The sequence below is a fragment of the Phaseolus vulgaris genome, chromosome 9 (genome assembly GCF_000499845.2).
Source record: "Phaseolus vulgaris cultivar G19833 chromosome 9, P. vulgaris v2.0, whole genome shotgun sequence".
Taxonomy (NCBI): domain Eukaryota; kingdom Viridiplantae; phylum Streptophyta; class Magnoliopsida; order Fabales; family Fabaceae; genus Phaseolus; species Phaseolus vulgaris.
In genome coordinates this window covers 27,739,497-27,757,290 of record NC_023751.2, presented here as the reverse complement: position 1 = coordinate 27,757,290, position 17,794 = coordinate 27,739,497, and the positions used below count along the sequence as shown (strand labels likewise).

At 32.8% G+C, this 17,794-nt stretch overlaps 1 protein-coding gene and 1 long non-coding RNA gene across 2 annotated transcripts; both read left to right on the top strand.

Annotated features, from left to right (window-relative positions):
* The first annotated feature begins 3,650 nt into the window (after positions 1–3,650).
* LOC137821545 (probable LRR receptor-like serine/threonine-protein kinase At1g74360) lies at positions 3,651–7,725 on the top strand. Its single transcript, XM_068626188.1, has 2 exons — positions 3,651–4,065; positions 4,370–7,725. Exons 1-2 carry the CDS (start codon positions 3,939–3,941, stop codon positions 7,579–7,581), a joined length of 3,339 nt encoding a protein of 1,112 aa, XP_068482289.1. The 5' UTR covers positions 3,651–3,938; the 3' UTR covers positions 7,582–7,725.
* A 3,748-nt stretch (positions 7,726–11,473) lies between these two features.
* LOC137823066 (uncharacterized) lies at positions 11,474–13,883 on the top strand. Its single transcript, XR_011083052.1, has 2 exons — positions 11,474–12,899; positions 13,548–13,883. It is a non-coding gene; the product is annotated as an uncharacterized lncRNA (long non-coding RNA).
* Positions 13,884–17,794: the final 3,911 nt, after the last annotated feature.

Genomic DNA, 17,794 nt, shown 5'->3' with positions numbered 1-17,794 from the left:
TATTATAATAAAATAAATAAAAAATTATTAAATCTATTATAAGCTTATACAGTTTTAAGACTGATTTAAACTATTTTAATTATTCTTTTATCATGATACTAATTTTTTGGCTAAAAATTAAGATGCTCTTTTTTTCATAAAGTTTGATTTTACTAAACTATATTTAATAAATCCTGTTAAATTTTATTATATTATCTTAATGATTATGAATATCAATTTTCACATTACTTAATTTTCATAAATACATCATCCAACGATAGATCATATTTTATTAACATATTAAAATTAAGTAATAAAATAAGTTTCTAAATAGTTTGAAATTATATGAAATTTTGTGCACAAAATCTAATTAATAAAATTATAAAATTCAATATTTGAATTGATTAAATTTTATGCTATAAATGATTAAAAATTATTTTTAATATTTGGTGTTTAACTTGATTACTATTGGTATATTATCCTGGTTGAATAAGTATTTTTGTTATTATCAAAATGGTAAATTGTTGAGACCGTAGACTATATCAACGATCTACCTAGATGATTTGTTAAGTCCCTAGACGGTTTGATGACCAAAATATTATATATGGACTTTATGTTCTTATGTTTTGACAATAACAAAAACTAACATAAAAGTTAAATATAATTCACATAGCATGCATTGCATTTGTTGAGACCTTGGAAGGTCTAAGACCGACCCAATAGACTGTTTGTTGAGACGCTAGATGATCTATGATCCACTAGGCGGTTTGATGATCAAAAGATCATATGTGCTCTCTTTGAGAGTATTCTTTGTTCTTTTTTAGAGTTCTTAATCTCAAGTGGAGGTTGAAAATGTGTAACTTAGAGAGGTATAAATACTCGTTGTAACCCTCAAGATGTGAGAATACTTGTTATTACCAAGTGTGTTGGTAGTAAAAGTTCTTAAGCAATTGCATAAGGGGACTAGAGTTTGGGTGAACTAGGATAAGTTCTTGTGTGTTGATCTCTCGCTACTTTTGTTGTTGCTCATGCTTTGATTCTTAATGATAAATGATCAGTTAGACAGTTCTACAAAAATGTTTCTACTAAACGATCTGTTAGACGATCCAATACACGATATAGTAGACAGTCTATTTTTTTATCTATTGCAAAAAGAGTTTAAGGCTCCATTCAACCCTCCTTCTAAAGGCTACCTACATATGTGATGTTAAAAACATAGTAATTAAGTTTTTCAATTATTTAATTCATTTATGTTTAAAAAATATTTTGAAATATTCGTGATATATCACAAAGAAATTTTCGAGATTTAATTTAAACAAATATGTTTAGGAAAAGATAGATTTTAGAGATATACAAAATAAAATATGGTTAAACAGAATCATGCCACAAAACACATAGATTGATACATTTTCATTCTTGAATATAACATCTCTTAGATTGAACACATTTTTAAAAGATATATCTAGAATATTTCATTTTATTGTTTTAAACAAAATCTATTACGCATTCATCAAACCATCTAGCATGAACATAGTTATAGATGCTTAAAGAGTTTATTGTATATTGTAGCTTTCACTATCCCAACAGAATTTCTAATAGAGTAAATTTATATTTACTTTAAAAATTTATTCTTAATTTTTCTTATGATTTTCTCATCAATCTTGGTGTGGTCACTTGATAAAATCAATCATCTCAACTTGTTTTATCATATACTGAAATTCTTTTATGTTTGAATAATTTGCTCTAGGTCCCTAGGTTTTGTGTAGCATTACCGATCTATTTTAGGAAGTTGCTTTAAAGATAAGTATTTTAGGTAATGGAAGCTTGTATTAACTTTTCAATAGAATCCTAAGCTAGAGGGTTTGGATGTGAAGGTGACGTGGTTACAAGTTTTGAATTTCTCTTGTTGGGATATTGATGGAAATTTTTTAATTCTATGTTGTTTGAAAGTGTAGAGATGAGATTTTGATAGTTTGGTATTTAAAATGTTGTTTTTGATGTTGAAAAGGGTATTGAATATTGTTGAGTTGTGTGATGAATAGTTTAGAGTGTTAAGTTTGAGTGAAGATTGAAATTAAGTTTGTTAGGTTTCTTAAGCTTTCGCTTTTTTCGCTCAAGCAAAATTGATATTGCAACCAAGCATACTCTCCGATCCATTTTTTCTTAAGCGAAAGGAATTTTTGCTCAAGCAAAGGGATTTTCGTTCAAGTGAAAACAATACTACAACTAAGCTTAGTCTCAACCTAGTTTTTGCTCAAACATAGAGATTTTCACTCAAGTGCATACCATTTTCGCTGAAGCTATTTTTTTTTTCTTTGAATTGAAGTATGTAATTAAGTAGGCTTTTATAAAGGTGAAGTGAATGTTAATTGAAGTGTTCAATTAATTTTTGAAATTCTTATATAATATGTATTGTATGAAAATGATAGTCTTGAGTATTAGATCAAATGTTAGTATTTAATAAGGGCTACTTAATACGAGTCTTCCGAAAGACGTCAGTTAATATTATTCTTGTTGACTATCATAGATGAATAGATTCATGTGTGATCTATATAGTTGTTGTATATTGATATTTGCATGAAATTGAATTTTTGTGGTTGATACATGAATTTTGTACGTATATGTTGAATTGAAAAAGAAACTGAATTATTTATGAATAACAAATCTAATTATTTCTTTACTTTAATTTTTGAAATAGCTTACCTTGTATGTCTTATTTGTGTTGACGAACTAAGTATACGAGCATATACTAACCCTCTATTATTCACAACATAATAGTTAATAAATTTTGGGGGTGTACACGTATTACTCTCCCTCCTATTTTCCTACAACAATAATTAAAGATGATTTATGAAACATTGGTGGTTTTATATTAATTTAAGATTTATGTTTTTTTTTATTCTTCTCCCTGCTAATTTCCCAAAATAATAGGTGAAGGTGACTTATATGAAACATTGATATTTTTTTATTTTAATTTAAGACTTTTTTGTTTTTACTATATATTAATTCACGTGTTACATGTCTTGTAAGTTTTGAACTCTCTATCTTGGTAGTGATTCTTTTACATCCTTATCTAATTTTTGGTGTGTGCGTGAATAAATAGTTGTCGCAGAAGAGTGACTTGCGAAAGGTTGAGCAGAGAAGAGGTAAGAGTCTTTGCGTGGTGGCAATCTAGTCAAACCCGTGCGAGCCAATCTTCCTCGAACCGGTCAGCAATGGCGGCTCCACCGCCCCTTTCCCACCAAATTCCAAAACTCTCTTCTTTGCTTCTTCTCACCCTCAAACATACACTCACATTTATCAATGCAACATTTTTCATGTCAAAATATCTTCAAATCAAAGACAAAAACTACAAAATAAACTAATTCATAAAAAAACTTCACCCTCTTTACTAATTTACAATCATTTAAACATCACATCATCACCCACAAAAATTGCTAAACTTATATTTTTAGGATAATATATACATTAATGTTAAACTATATTGAATATATCATAAAAAAAAAATTATAACAAAATATAAATTAAAAGAGTATACTAAATTTGGAATGTTAGGAAAATGTGTATGTATGATATATAAGTGAGAAATAGCCAGATTAGAAACACATAGGTGATTTGACATTCACATTCACATTCGGGGACAAAGCACATCAACCCCACTTTTTTTTTATATTAATTACAACGACGATCGTTGGTTCATTCTTCACTCGTATATTGAATTGAATAAAATAAATCCCTCAGCGTGATATTACAAGACGTGAAAATGGAAAATAAAGACACAAGTCACTGTGTTGTTCAGAGTTCAATTGTTTTTTTGTCCACCACCACCACCTGGCATAGGTAGACCATTCCAAGTTCCAACAACACAACATACCCCAATGGCTTCGACGTCCTCACCCCAGTTTTGAGTTCCTCAAAGATTTCCTCTTCTTCTATTCCCTGACACAACTATCAAGTACATGAGTTTTGCTAAAACAAGAAAAAGAACACAGAGCACAAGAAAAGAAGGAGGAACATCATTAATGTCAGAGCAGGAAACCGATTCATGGGGCTTCCTGTTTGTCTGTTTCTTGATCCTCTTCTCAGGTACTAACTAACCTAGAACTCTGTTGCTTATCTTTTTTCCAGAAAAGGTAAGTTTTTGCCTCAAACTCCTTTTTGGGTTAATAATAGTGGTTGCTTTACTGATAATGAGTGAACCTCGTGATTGTTTTGGATAGGACACCTTAATACGGAGCAGTGTTTATTATTAAGTATTAAGCACCAGGCTTTGTAGTGGGGTGTTGTTGATTCTCTATTTATTTTTGTTTATTAAGATTTTCCTAGGTTGATCATTGATTCTGTTTTGTTAGTTGTCTTTCACGTTTACCGAGGCTGTGGTGATTGACAGGTAAATTAGTTGTTGGGGATTCCTTGGACACTGACGCAAAGGTTCTGCTGAAGCTGAAATCTTATTTGCAAGCCCAAACTCTTGCAAATAGAGGAGGATACATAAGCTGGAACAGTAACAGTTCAAATCCTTGTGATTGGTATGGAATCGATTGCAGTCTCGTGAACGGGACAACAAGGAGGGTTGTGAAAGTAGACATCTCTTACAGTGACATATATGGTAACATATTCGATGGCTTCTCTAATCTCACTGAGCTCAGACACCTTGATATCTCTTGGAACTCTCTATCTGGGGGGATTCCTGAGGACTTGAGGATGAGCCACAAGCTTGTGTATCTCAATCTCTCCCATAATACTCTCGAGGGGGAGTTAAATCTAAAGGGATTGACTCAGTTGCAAACAGTGGACTTGTCTGTTAATAGGTTCCATGGGGAACTTGGGCTGAGTTTCCCTGCCATTTGTGAGAGTTTGGTGACTTTAAATGTTTCAGATAATCACTTGAGGGGTGAGATTCATGGCTTCTTTGATCAATGCTTGAAGCTGCAGTACTTGGATTTGAGCACCAACCATCTAAATGGGACCTTGTGGACTGGATTTTCCAGGCTGAGAGAGTTTTCTATCTCAGAGAATTTTCTAACTGGGGTTGTTCCTCCCCAGGCTTTTCCAGTAAACTGTAGCATTGAAAATCTGGACCTTTCAGTGAATGGATTTGTTGGTAAGGCCCCCAAGGAGTTATCTAACTGCAAGAATTTAGTGGTTCTCAACCTTTCTAGTAACAATTTCACTGGAGATATTCCCCGTGAAATTGGTTCCATTTCTGGTCTTGAGGGATTGTTCTTGGAGAACAATACTTTCTCAAGGGATATCCCAGAGACCCTTTTGACCTTAACCAATTTGTTCATCTTGGATTTGAGCAGAAACAAATTTGGTGGGGAGGTGCAGGAGATTTTTGGGAAATTCAAGCAACTGAAGTTTCTTGTGCTGCACTCAAATTCTTACACTGGAGGGTTAAACTCATCAAGCATATTTACATTGACAAACCTAAGCCGCTTGGACTTAAGCTTTAATAATTTTTCTGGTCCATTACCTGTTGAAATCTCACAAATGTCTGCACTCGCTTTCTTAACCTTAACCTACAACCAGTTCTCTGGACCTATTCCTTCTGAATTAGGAAAGTTGACTCGCCTTATGGCACTTGATCTTGCCTTCAACAGTTTCAGTGGACCGATCCCACCAAGCCTTGGAAACTTGACTTCTCTCTTATGGCTTACACTTTCAGATAATTCATTAACCGGAGAAATCCCACCAGAGTTGGGAAACTGCTCAAGCATGTTATGGCTAAACCTTGCGAACAACAAACTATATGGAAAAATTCCTTCCGATCTAACAAAAATTGGAAGGAATGCAAGGGCCACATTTGAATCAAATCAAAAGAATCTCGGGGGAGTTGTTGCTGGCAATAGTGAGTGCTTAGCAATGAAGAGATGGATACCTGCTGATTACCCTCCGTTCAGCTTTGTGTATAACATCCTGACAAGGAAGAATTGTAGGGCCCTTTGGGACAGGTTGCTCAAAGGATATGGCATCTTCCCCATGTGTACATCTGAGAACTCTGCTAGATCATCACACATAGCAGGGTATCTTCAGCTAAGTGGGAACTATTTGACTGGTGAGATTCCTTCAGAAATTGAGACCATGGTAAACTTTAGCATGTTTCATTTGGGAGATAACAAGTTCACGGGGAAATTCCCTCCAGGGATGGTAGGTTTACCACTTGTAGTCTTGAACATGACCAGAAACAATTTTTCTGGTGAAATTCCAAGTGATATTGGCAACATGAAGTGTTTACAGGACCTTGATTTGTCTAGGAACAATTTCTCTGGAACATTTCCCATAAGTCTGGCACACTTGGATGAGCTTAGCAGGTTCAACATCTCATACAATCCCCTCATATCTGGTACAGTCCCACCATCTGGACACTTACTCACTTTTGACAAGGATTCATATTTGGGTGACCCCCTCTTGAGCCTCCCAAAGTTCTTTAACATCTCTGATGATAGAAATAACACTTTACACAGAGTCTTGAAAAATCCCACAAAATGGTCTTTGGTTTTGGCTCTAGGACTGGCTATCGTGGTCTTTGGACTTCTTTTCCTTGTGATATGTTTCTTGGTGAAAAGTCCATCTGTGGGACCAGGATACCTCATGAAGAATATAAAGAAGCAAACACATGATTCAGGCAGCTCCGGATCCTCACCATGGTATTCTGACACAGTTAAGATATTCCACCTGAACAAGACAGTTTTCACACATGCAGATATCTTGAAAGCAACCTCCAACTTCACAGAGGAGAGAGTCATAGGAAGGGGTGGCTATGGAACAGTATATAGAGGGTCATTTCCAGATGGGAGAGAGGTGGCGGTGAAGAAGCTCCAAAGGGAAGGAACTGAGGGTGAAAAAGAATTCAGAGCTGAAATGAAGGTTCTAAGTGGTCATGGATTTAGCTGGCCTCATCCAAACCTTGTCACACTGTATGGTTGGTGCCTCTATGGTTCACAGAAGATACTCGTTTATGAGTACATAGGAGGTGGAAGCTTGGAGGAACTTGTGACTGATACAAAAAGATTGAGATGGAGAAGGCGCCTAGAAGTGGCAATTGATGTGGCCAGGGCACTTGTCTATTTACACCATGAGTGCTACCCTTCTATTGTGCATAGAGATGTGAAGGCTAGTAACGTGTTGCTAGACAAGAATGGGAATGCCAAGGTCACAGACTTTGGACTTGCTAGAATTGTTGATGTTGGAGACAGTCATGTGAGCACTATAGTGGCTGGCACAGTGGGCTATGTTGCACCAGAATATGGACAAACATGGAAAGCCACCACAAAAGGGGATGTGTACAGTTTTGGGGTGTTGGTTATGGAGCTAGCAACTGGGAGAAGAGCAGTGGATGGAGGGGAAGAGTGTTTGGTGGAATGGACTAGGCGTGTTATGATGGGTTCTGGAAGACAAGGGTTAGCTCAATCTGTACCAGTTTTGTTGAAGGGAAGTGGGGTAGTTGAGGGTGCTAAGGAGATGGGTGACTTGCTCCAAGTTGGAGTGAAATGCACACATGATGCACCACAGGCTAGGCCTAACATGAAGGAGGTTCTTGATATGCTTATTAAGATATATGATCCCACTGGGGACTCAAATTATGGATACCATGTGTAGTCTTTTGTGACTTTAGATAAAAAAAATTGTGCATACTGTAAGTTCCAATACAGTTTACATAGAAAACACATGTACACAGTTCATTCTTCTCGTGTAAAGAAACTCATTATTCATGTTGAAGAAGTTGCTCAATTTTGTTCTGTATCCTTGAGACTTGTCTTGTGACTTTACTTTTGTTTTAACACCTTTCAATGAATACTAAGCACCTCTGTTCAATTTGTTTTAATCAACGACAATATAAAATATTTCTTCAGTCCATAAGATTTCTAATTCTTTATCAAAGGTAACTGAAGTTATTAAGAATCTCAAAACTCATACAACAGTAAACAGAGAGTGAATTCTGATATAGTTTTAAATCTATAATATATACAATTATAGAGTACAAATGTTAACTTCAATATTCATATTAGAGAAAGATAAAGAAAGATTTTGAAAAGCCTTATACGCATAATCAAAGTAATTATTTTCTTATTAAGCGTCTAAAGATTACATGAAGAATGAAGAATGAAGAAACCCTAAAGCTAACATATATATTTAGAGGCCTATATAAAAGACCTTAAGGGTGAAGAACACAACAACGAATTGCATAGAAACGAAATACGAAAGTGTAGAAAAATCTGTGTAGTTGTGTTTAGAATTGTGCATAAAATTTCTTATCTGCTAGAAGAGAGCAACCAGTAAGAATTTGGGTAGTGTGCTTAACCATTGTAAATCTTTCACTACTGTGAAGTATACCCTGTGAACTTTCATTGTTCTCTCTGAATGAGAGTGTTTCTCATTGTATTGAAAGGTCTTGATCTCAGGGGGAGATTATGACATTGTACCTAAAGAGGTTAGAATACTTAGTGAACCTATAGAGGTTGAGAATACTAGTGAACCTACCGAGATTGAGAATACTTGGTGAACCTGGAGAGATTGAGAATAATGGGTGAACCTGAAGAGGTTGAGAATACTTGTGTGGCTTGAAGAGGTCTAAGAATACTACTTGAAGAGTTATAATAATACTTGTGTACCTAGAGAGACGAAAAATACTTAATGAAAGACTTTTGAGCGGGTTGCTTGAGGGGATTGGACGTAACCTTTGTTACTACTTCTCTCACTCTACTCTTATTTAAACGTTGCTTTTAATTGGTTAATGCTTCACGAATTGAGTTTAGGCTCCATTCAACCCCCCTTTTGGAGTCAATTGAACCTTCAATTGGTATTAGAGTTAGCCTAAAGGGTTAGTTCTTAACAAGACTTGAGGCAAGATCCTTAGTATACTCAATGGAGTTTGAAACCAAAACCCTCATTAGGCTACCAGTGTTCAACAAATAGAATTACATGGATGAAAATTTGTTGGTCATTATTAAAGAAGGCATTCCTTCTTTTCTTGATTCTTCTGAAAAGTTATTGTCAAGTGAATCTTGGATTGAACAACAAAATAATAAATATTAGCTAAATGCATATTCTTAAATGTGCTCTATTTGAAAAAGATCTTGTCAAAGTTATTACAATAACTAGTGGCAAAGAAATGTGGGAGACTATTGTTTTATCTCATAGAGAATCAAGAGGAGATCCAAACTTTCCTAACTCCAAAATTGATCACATTTTCTTCATGGAAAACACCACAGACAGCCTGGCATCAGAAGAATCTAATGAGGAGATACATTGTAATACTATGGCAGATTTATTGAAAAACTCATTCTGTGATGACTCCAATCAAAAGGTAAATCTCCTTTACATACACTTTCTTAGGAAAGCTTATTGGGAAGTGATACTCATTTAGTTTCTACATATAAAACTTTTACAAATATATTTAAAAATGCATGTAAATAAATTAATCTTATGTAAAAAGAAAACTGGAGATATTATGATAATGATGCAAAACTCGTTAGAACTAACCAAAGATTAAGGGAAGAGAATCTAGATCTGAAAACGAAGCTTGAAAATCAAAATACTAATCTAGAAAGGATTAACAAATAACTAGTCTTACCCAAAGAAAAATTAGGTATAAAACCAAATGAATTGTTTCATGATCAACCTCTAGATTATCTATTTTAGGAAGACATTGGTTCTAAAAAAGTTACTAATGTGAATTTTTTGATTAAAAATTCTAGGGATTTTCTCAAAACAACATTCGAATATGAAAACAAAAATCACATCACTGAAAATGATTTTATTGCATCTTCTTCTAGAGTATTTATAAGTGAAGTCTCTAATAGTGTCTGAAAAAGGGAACCATGGAGAAATTTTAACATAAAAGAACTCAACCAAGTATGGTTACCAAAAGACAAAATTCTTCTTGTTGCAGGTTTCAAAAATACTAGCAAGACGAATCATGCTCTGGAAAAAGAAAAATGGATTCTTGCAATTCACCACGACAAGAAAGTATATGTTCCTAGGATAGAGAAGCAAAAGGAGAGATTAAACAAAATATGCAGTAACACAAATTGGAAAGAATGTTGGTGTTGGTATGACAAAGATGAAACATTCATTGTTTACTGATGAAAAATCCTCATGTGAACAATGATAACAATATACGATTTACACTCGACTAGACAACCTAACAATAGACTATGAAAGTTTTTAAGTTTTGATGATAACAAATCATGTAAGTATCTTATATTCTTTCACATGTTTACGTTCATACTAATGTTTGTTTAATGCAGGTGCAACTACAAGATCTTAGTATACTAGATTGTCTACCAAGTTTTTAAGTGATATAAGGTCTATCACTCTTCATTGTAGTTTTTATTATCCTGCAATAATACTTGATCTGATTTATTTATTCATTGTTGATTAATTAAATAAGTCAAAATTAAACATATATTTTCTAGAATCAATCAAGCAAAAAACTAATCTTCAAACGACTATATCATCCATCTAAGGAATTAACTAAATGTGAAAACGATCACATAAAAATGTTTTAAAAAACCATTTAAACAAAAATTATGATTCGTTCTATGTACACAATGCTTGCAAAATTATTTGTGTTTACATGTTTATACGGAGAAAAGCTCTTAAAAGGACATATCAAGACCTTCCAGTTTTTTAGAGTCTACCTTAAAACAGTCTTCTAGAAGATCAAGACCTTTTTGATCAAGTCTTCAATAATCTTCTCTAAAAGAACTATATAAAGAGATCAAGGATTAAACACGAATGCATATAAACCAATGTACCAAGAATATACAAGAGAAAGGTCAAAGAGTCTTATTGTCTTAGTTGAGCATCTATCTTTGGGTTGTGTGAAAATTATTGCAAATTGTACCTTTAATTAATACAAAATTATTAACTTGAGAGAAATGAGAAATAAAAAAAGTTTTACCTAAAATAATAATAATAATAGTAAATAAAAATTAAAATTAAAATAAACAAAAATTAAAATTAAAAAAAGGACATTTTTACATAAAAATAAAAAAAACAAATTAAATTAAATTAAAAAATGAAAAAAATAGAAATTTAAAAATATAAAATGCTTTAGATAATAAAATCGTTTTCAAAAATATTTTTAAACCTTAAAAATAACATATTTGTTTCTTTTTAATAAAAAATAAAAAAATGTTTAGAAGTTTATTTTCATTTTCGTTTAAAGAAAATAGGTAAATAACAAAAGTAATGTTTGGGCCCAGACTATTTTTGTTTAGCCTAATTAACCTAAGTGGAAAAAAAACAATATAAAAATGTGGGAGATTGAAATCTGAAAAAAAAAAACAAATGAAAAGAGATTTGGCAGATCAAATCTGAAACACACCCATCACATATCACTCACTCTCCACTCTCACGGAAAGACACTTCCTTTTTTTCTCAATCTCTCCACTTACTTCACTTTCCACACTCACGGATTACCCCCACACCCTTCTCTCAACTCACACACACAACAATAAAGGAAAGGGTAGACACAACGAAAAAGAGAGACCACAGATAAAGAAAAGACAGAGTGCACAACAAAAAGAGTTACAGTGAAATAAGAGACAGAAACAACAACAAGAATAGTAGAGGAGGGAGAGAAGAGGAGAAGGAACAAGAAAGAACATGGCACAGCTAAACTCAACATTCGTTTTGTTTTCTTATCATGGAATTCTATGTGCCATTCTTTTCATTCTAGAAATGCCATAAGAAACCAAGAAAAAAAGGTTGATAAAAGAGAAAAGTATATATTTATTGGTAGTTCAGTTTTTACAGTTTAGTTGACCACTGTTTCTGGTTTTTCAATTGTGCTATTTTTCATTCAATCCATAGTAATTCTGATTGAATAGCAATTTTAATTCTGTTTTCAGTTTTATTAGGTTTTATAGTTGTTACAGTTTATATTGTTGGTTCCAGTTTCTGTTTTACCTTCAATAACTGTTTTCAATTGCTGCATTTAATTTCTGTTTCCTATTTCAATTTCCTGATGTCAATTTTTGTTTCTGAAGTCCATTTCTGATTGCAATTCTATCTTGGTCAATTCCAATTTCAATTTCTAATTGCAGTTTAGTTAGGTAATTAGGTTTTATAGTTTGGATCGTTTCAGGTTATATAGTTTCTTTAGTTCAATTCATTGCAGTTTCTTCTATACTTCACTTTCGATTCCTGTTATCTTGATTTTTGTTCTCATATTTAATTCTTGAATGTTTTCAACTTATATGGTTTAACATTTCTCATTTGGTTAAAGTGTTTCATATCCCAATGTGGTTCGTTTACGACTTCTATACTTGCAATTTAGATTCTATTTTAGTATTGATTTGTTAATTTCGGTTACTGATTTTACACTTCAATTCATTCCTATCATTTCAAAATTTCATTGTTCAGCATTACATTACATTACATTTCATATATGCATTTAGAATGTTATGTTTTTTTAGCTATTCTATTTTAGTGTTCATTCATTTCACAGTTTCTATTTCTACATTCATTTCATTTATTTATATTTCCAATTCTGCATTCCTTCAATCGAATTTTCAATTTATGTTGTCGGTCTTTCAATCTAAAACCCAAAAAATTTAATTTGTTGAAGAAAGAATATTACAAAATGAACTTAATTAGTAAGTGTTCCTTGATGACCTAAGTCTATATTATACTTGTAAAGGGGGAAATTTGATGCGACTAAAGGGTGACCGTTTCTTCATGGACCTCCATCACTTTTTCATCCACCCCATAAATTTTAAAATTCCTAAATTACCCTTAGTAAAAAGATAAAAATAGAAGACAATATTTTACAGTTTGTTGCTGAGTGAAGAAGTGTGTGGGTTGAAGGTGGTGGTGGTGGTGGCGGTGGTTGTTGTGGTGATCGTGATGGTAGTTTTATTGTGGTGTTGGTGTTGACGGTGGTTGGTAGCTTCGTTCATCATTCTCAGGTGAGTTTTTCAATCCTGTGCTCTCAAATGCTTATGTCCTAAATTGGTTAATCTATCGGATCAATGAATTATATAATCCGTAAGTTTCAATGTGAAAGAATGATATTCTGGAATATGTAACACGAAATTTAGTTTTGGATCCGGAATAACATTCTGGATTCAAACCGTAATACAACATTATGCTCCATATTAGATAATCCAAAAAGTTAATCTGAATCTGGAACTAAGCTTCGTGTTATATAATCTGAAAGACAAGCACAAAATTTAAAGCTTCTGGATTAGTAAATTCGTACATATACTGGATTTTGGAAATAAACCAAATCTCATGTTTTCGGATTGCGTAATCCGATAGTAGTAATTTATGTTATAAAATGACTTATGAATTACCTAATCTAAAAGTCATTCTATAACTTATGGATTACCCAATCTAGAATTTATTTTTTATCTTAAAATATGCCTCACGGATTACTCAATCTGGAAACTATTTTTTACTTGACAAATGGCTTACGGATTATCCAATCCATAAGGTATTTTTGTAGTTATCAAATAAGTTATGGACTACAAAATTTGGAAGGGAAATTGAATGTTTTTAATTTGCTTAATTGTGTGAATTAGAATAAAATGGAAATTTATGTTTTATTAATGAAGGTGGAAGTATGGACATGGAGGTTGGATTAATTACAAAATGATCTGATGAAGTAGAAATAATCTGTAGTATGGAAGACTTAATGAATTTTATGCATCAACATGAATTGGTTGAAGGGAACTATGGTACCCATTTTACAACAGATGAGGTGAATAACATTTCATTTCATTCATGTTTACTTCATTATAATTTGAAGAAGTGATTTTGTAATATTGTTAGAATAACTTTGTGTAGGTGTTTCCTTCATGAGAAGACTTGAATGAGTTTGTAAATTTGTATGATACATTAGTTGGTCATCCATATGCAGACAAATTAAAAGTGAATGGACATTTCATACTTGTTGATATGACTTAAAACATGGTTAAGTCGGGTAACATACTATGTACTTTGAAGGAGAATACCAAGGATAATATGACAACAATAAAATAAGTATACAATGCAAGCTACTCATAAAAGAGATCAGTTAGACAACCAAGAACTGAATTACAACAGTTAATGATGTTGTTAGACTGTGACAACTATCTTCACTAGAGTACGTGTCATAAGTCTTCCAATGTTGTTAGTGATATTTTTTGGACTCATCTTGATTTTGTAGAACTTTTGAATGCATTTAACATTATACTTTTTATGGATACGACTTTTAAAACGAACAAATATCAACTACCTTTGCTTGAGATTATTGGTTTGACTTGTACATGTTTCTCCTTATCTACTGGTTTTGTGTTCTTATCTAATGAGAAAGAAAAGAACTTCATATGGCCCCTACAAAAACTAAGAGGGTCACTTTTGACATCGCATGTGGGGCCTGAAATCATTGTTTATGATAGAGATCTTGCTTTGACGAATGCCATCAATATTGTGTTTCCTAAAGCAACAAATCTTCTTTGTCAGTTTCACATCAATAAGAATGTCAAAGCAAAATGTAAAATGTTGGTAGTTTTGTTACGGATTCATGGAGGACTGTCATTGACTGTACAGAGATCGCTAAATTTGATGGGTTTGTTAAAAATTTTGGAACTATTTGTTCACTGTGGCCCTTACTTGTTAAATATTTGAAGAAGATATGGATTATTCTACACAAAGAAAAGTTTATGAAGTGTTGGACAAATTCGTTAATGCATTTGGGAAATACAACATCAAACAAGTATGTCTGGAAATGTTGGGATGCAGTTTATATCAAAATATGACTTTACTTTGTTTAGAACGTGTATAACGTTTAATTGTTTTATGTTTTATACTTATACAGGATTGGATCATCTGATTGGTCTTTGAAACGAATATTACAAAATAACATGGGAGACATGTGCTCATGTTGGGAAGCTATAAAAAACGTTATTATACTTCAACATAACGAAATCAAGGCATTCTTTCATATGAGTCTACATGTCATAGGACACACATTCAATGTGAAATTGTATATAATGTTGGTTGGATTTGTATCTAAACATGCTTTGATTCACATTGTTGAAGAGTTTAATCGGGTCAATGTTGTTGGTTTTGATAGTGAACGTTGTGGATGTGTACTTAAATGGACTCACGAATTACCATGTGCTTGTGAATTAGCCAGATATGTTATGGGTGTCATTCCACTTAACGAAGTTCATGTTATGTGGACTAGACTAAGTTTTTTAGATTTATCTGAATGAGATTCATCATCTGAGTTGTCAATTCAACAAGAATGGGATGTCATTTTATCTCGGTTCAAACATGTTGATATTTGTGGCAAAGTGATAATCAAAATAAGTTGCGTGAAATTGCCCACCGGACATGACAAAAATATGTACGCAACAATCCTCATATATATCTTGGAGCCAACTCAATCATACGTGGGCGCATCGACACTGCCTCATCTCAATCTTCCCACGACCCTCCTCCACCCCTAGTAACTCAACTAAAATTGTCGCAACTACGTTGTACCTTAAGAGCACATATGTAGGGAATTGACCCAAAATGGGGAGGTGTAAAAGAGATGACACATCATCAAGTGTAATGGTCATCTCACCAATGGGAAGGTGGAAGGAGTTCGTCTCCCCATGCCACCTCTCGATAAAAGCTAAAGTCAACCCCTTGTCTCCCACCTCATAACTTATATTGCACAAACTAAACAATCCATAATTTTGTACAAGAAACTCAATATCAGCATGAGGCATCCCAAATTTATGTAATATTCTATTATGGGATACCAATTTAAGTTCTCCCCGATCCTAATACAAATTTGTATATATTCAATATAATTAAAACAATTTAAACAAAAATTAACAAAGACAATTTAATTGAAGGTTTTTCCATTCTTACCTCACCCTCCCACAGCTTAACAACAACATGATCAACAAAATTTACTAGCAACGACATATTAGAAGGTCTTCCATGAAACCTTTCTCCCTGGTCCACCTGCTCATCATCACAGAATCCTTGTTGTAGGTAATTTACCTATATGAGCATCAACATCAAACCTTCCTTCGACATCACCTTGGCCTCTTCTACGGACTGATGTTGTTGGCCTTGTGCGACATGATCCTAAGATCCAATACCTCTTGTTTTAGCCATATTTGTCCACAACACCGTGTGAATTTCAATTATTTACAAATAAGATAAGGGATGACATAATCATCAAGTTGAACCCATGACACATGATATAAAAAAAGATTCTTTTGGATTACATAATCTAGTATATAAATGTAAAAAATTAACTTCTGAATTACCTAATCTAGAATCCAATTACGAAAAAAATCACTTCCGGATTACATAATCTGGAACCTATTAAAGAAAACAAAATTACCAGATTACGTAATCTAAAACCTAATTAAACAACCAAACTACTGGGATTACATAATCTATAACCTATTTAACAAAATAACACTACCTAATTACATAATTTGGAACTTATTTAAAAAAATAAAACTACTGGATTACGTAATCCAGAGCCTAATTAAACACCCAAATTACCAGATTACATAATTCGTAACCTATTTAACAAAATAACACTATCGGATTACGTAATCCAAAACCTATTTAAGAAAAAAAAAAACTACTAGATTATGTAATCTAGAACGCAATTAAACACTCAAACTATCATATTACGTAATCCATAACCTAATTATAAAAAGAAAAATACTGGATTAAGTGATCCGGTTTAAAATAGTTCCACCAAATTCAAATTCAAAGAAATGCTAAACTACTAACCTGTAATAAGAAAATATGTGATGAATGAAGAGGAGTGTTGCCTAGAATGAAGAGGGCACAGGTGTGATGAATGCTTGGAGGTGATGCTTGGAGGAGAGTGTTTGGAGGAAAGTTTTGGGGGTGCACACAACTGTTACTAGGAGGCAAGACTTTCAGAAAGTGAAAACTGAGAAGATAGATAAAGTGAAAATTAGGTTTAGTTTTAAATTTTTTAATATTATTTACTGAACGGTGTAGTGGTAAAATTACTTTTACTGAGTAGATTTTTCTAATTTATATATTCTCTTCATTTATCTTATCATGAAGCTTTATCAAATACATCCAAAATTATCGATGTATTCAAAGCCATGAAAAAGAATTTTAAGAATGAATGCAAGGAAATAAAGCTTTTAAAAACTACATCCAATAATCTTTCCAATGAAAATGCAAAACGTTCAAAGGTAAATAATGATTTGTCTAAAGAGAACAAGAATTTGGAACAAAAACTTGAAACTCATAATACAGATCTTGAAAAACCTAAGAAAGGTCTGCTTCTTGTTAAAGAAAGCATTGGGAAAAATGAAGTCTAAAATCTTACCAGTCTGTTAAAGGACAAAGCAATCATAGAAGCTAAGTGAGTTTTCATAAACAAGCTAGATGAGTAAGGTAAGGTTATGAGGAACACTAAAGTAAGCAATATGATGGCCACACATCACCTATTCTAAGCCCAAATGCATCACACTCTAGTTTAAAGTTTTGAAACAAGTTTGGAAGAGCAAAAATGAGGACATGAATTAACTTATCTTTTTAGTTTTCAAAAGTTTTTTTTCTCATTTTTCTTTCCATATGAAAAGCATATCCTTCTTAACAAGTTCGTTTAGACGAGCGATAGAGAAATTCTTAACAAATCTTATATAAAAACTAACTAAGTCATGAACGATTTAGACTTCTTCTACATTTTAGATATAAACTATTTTTGGATAATTTTTACTTTCTCAATGTCGAACACCATCTTTTTCAACTTTAAAACCAAGAAGTGTGTGATATTTTTGAACTCCTTAAAATAAAGAAACTCATATTATTTTAG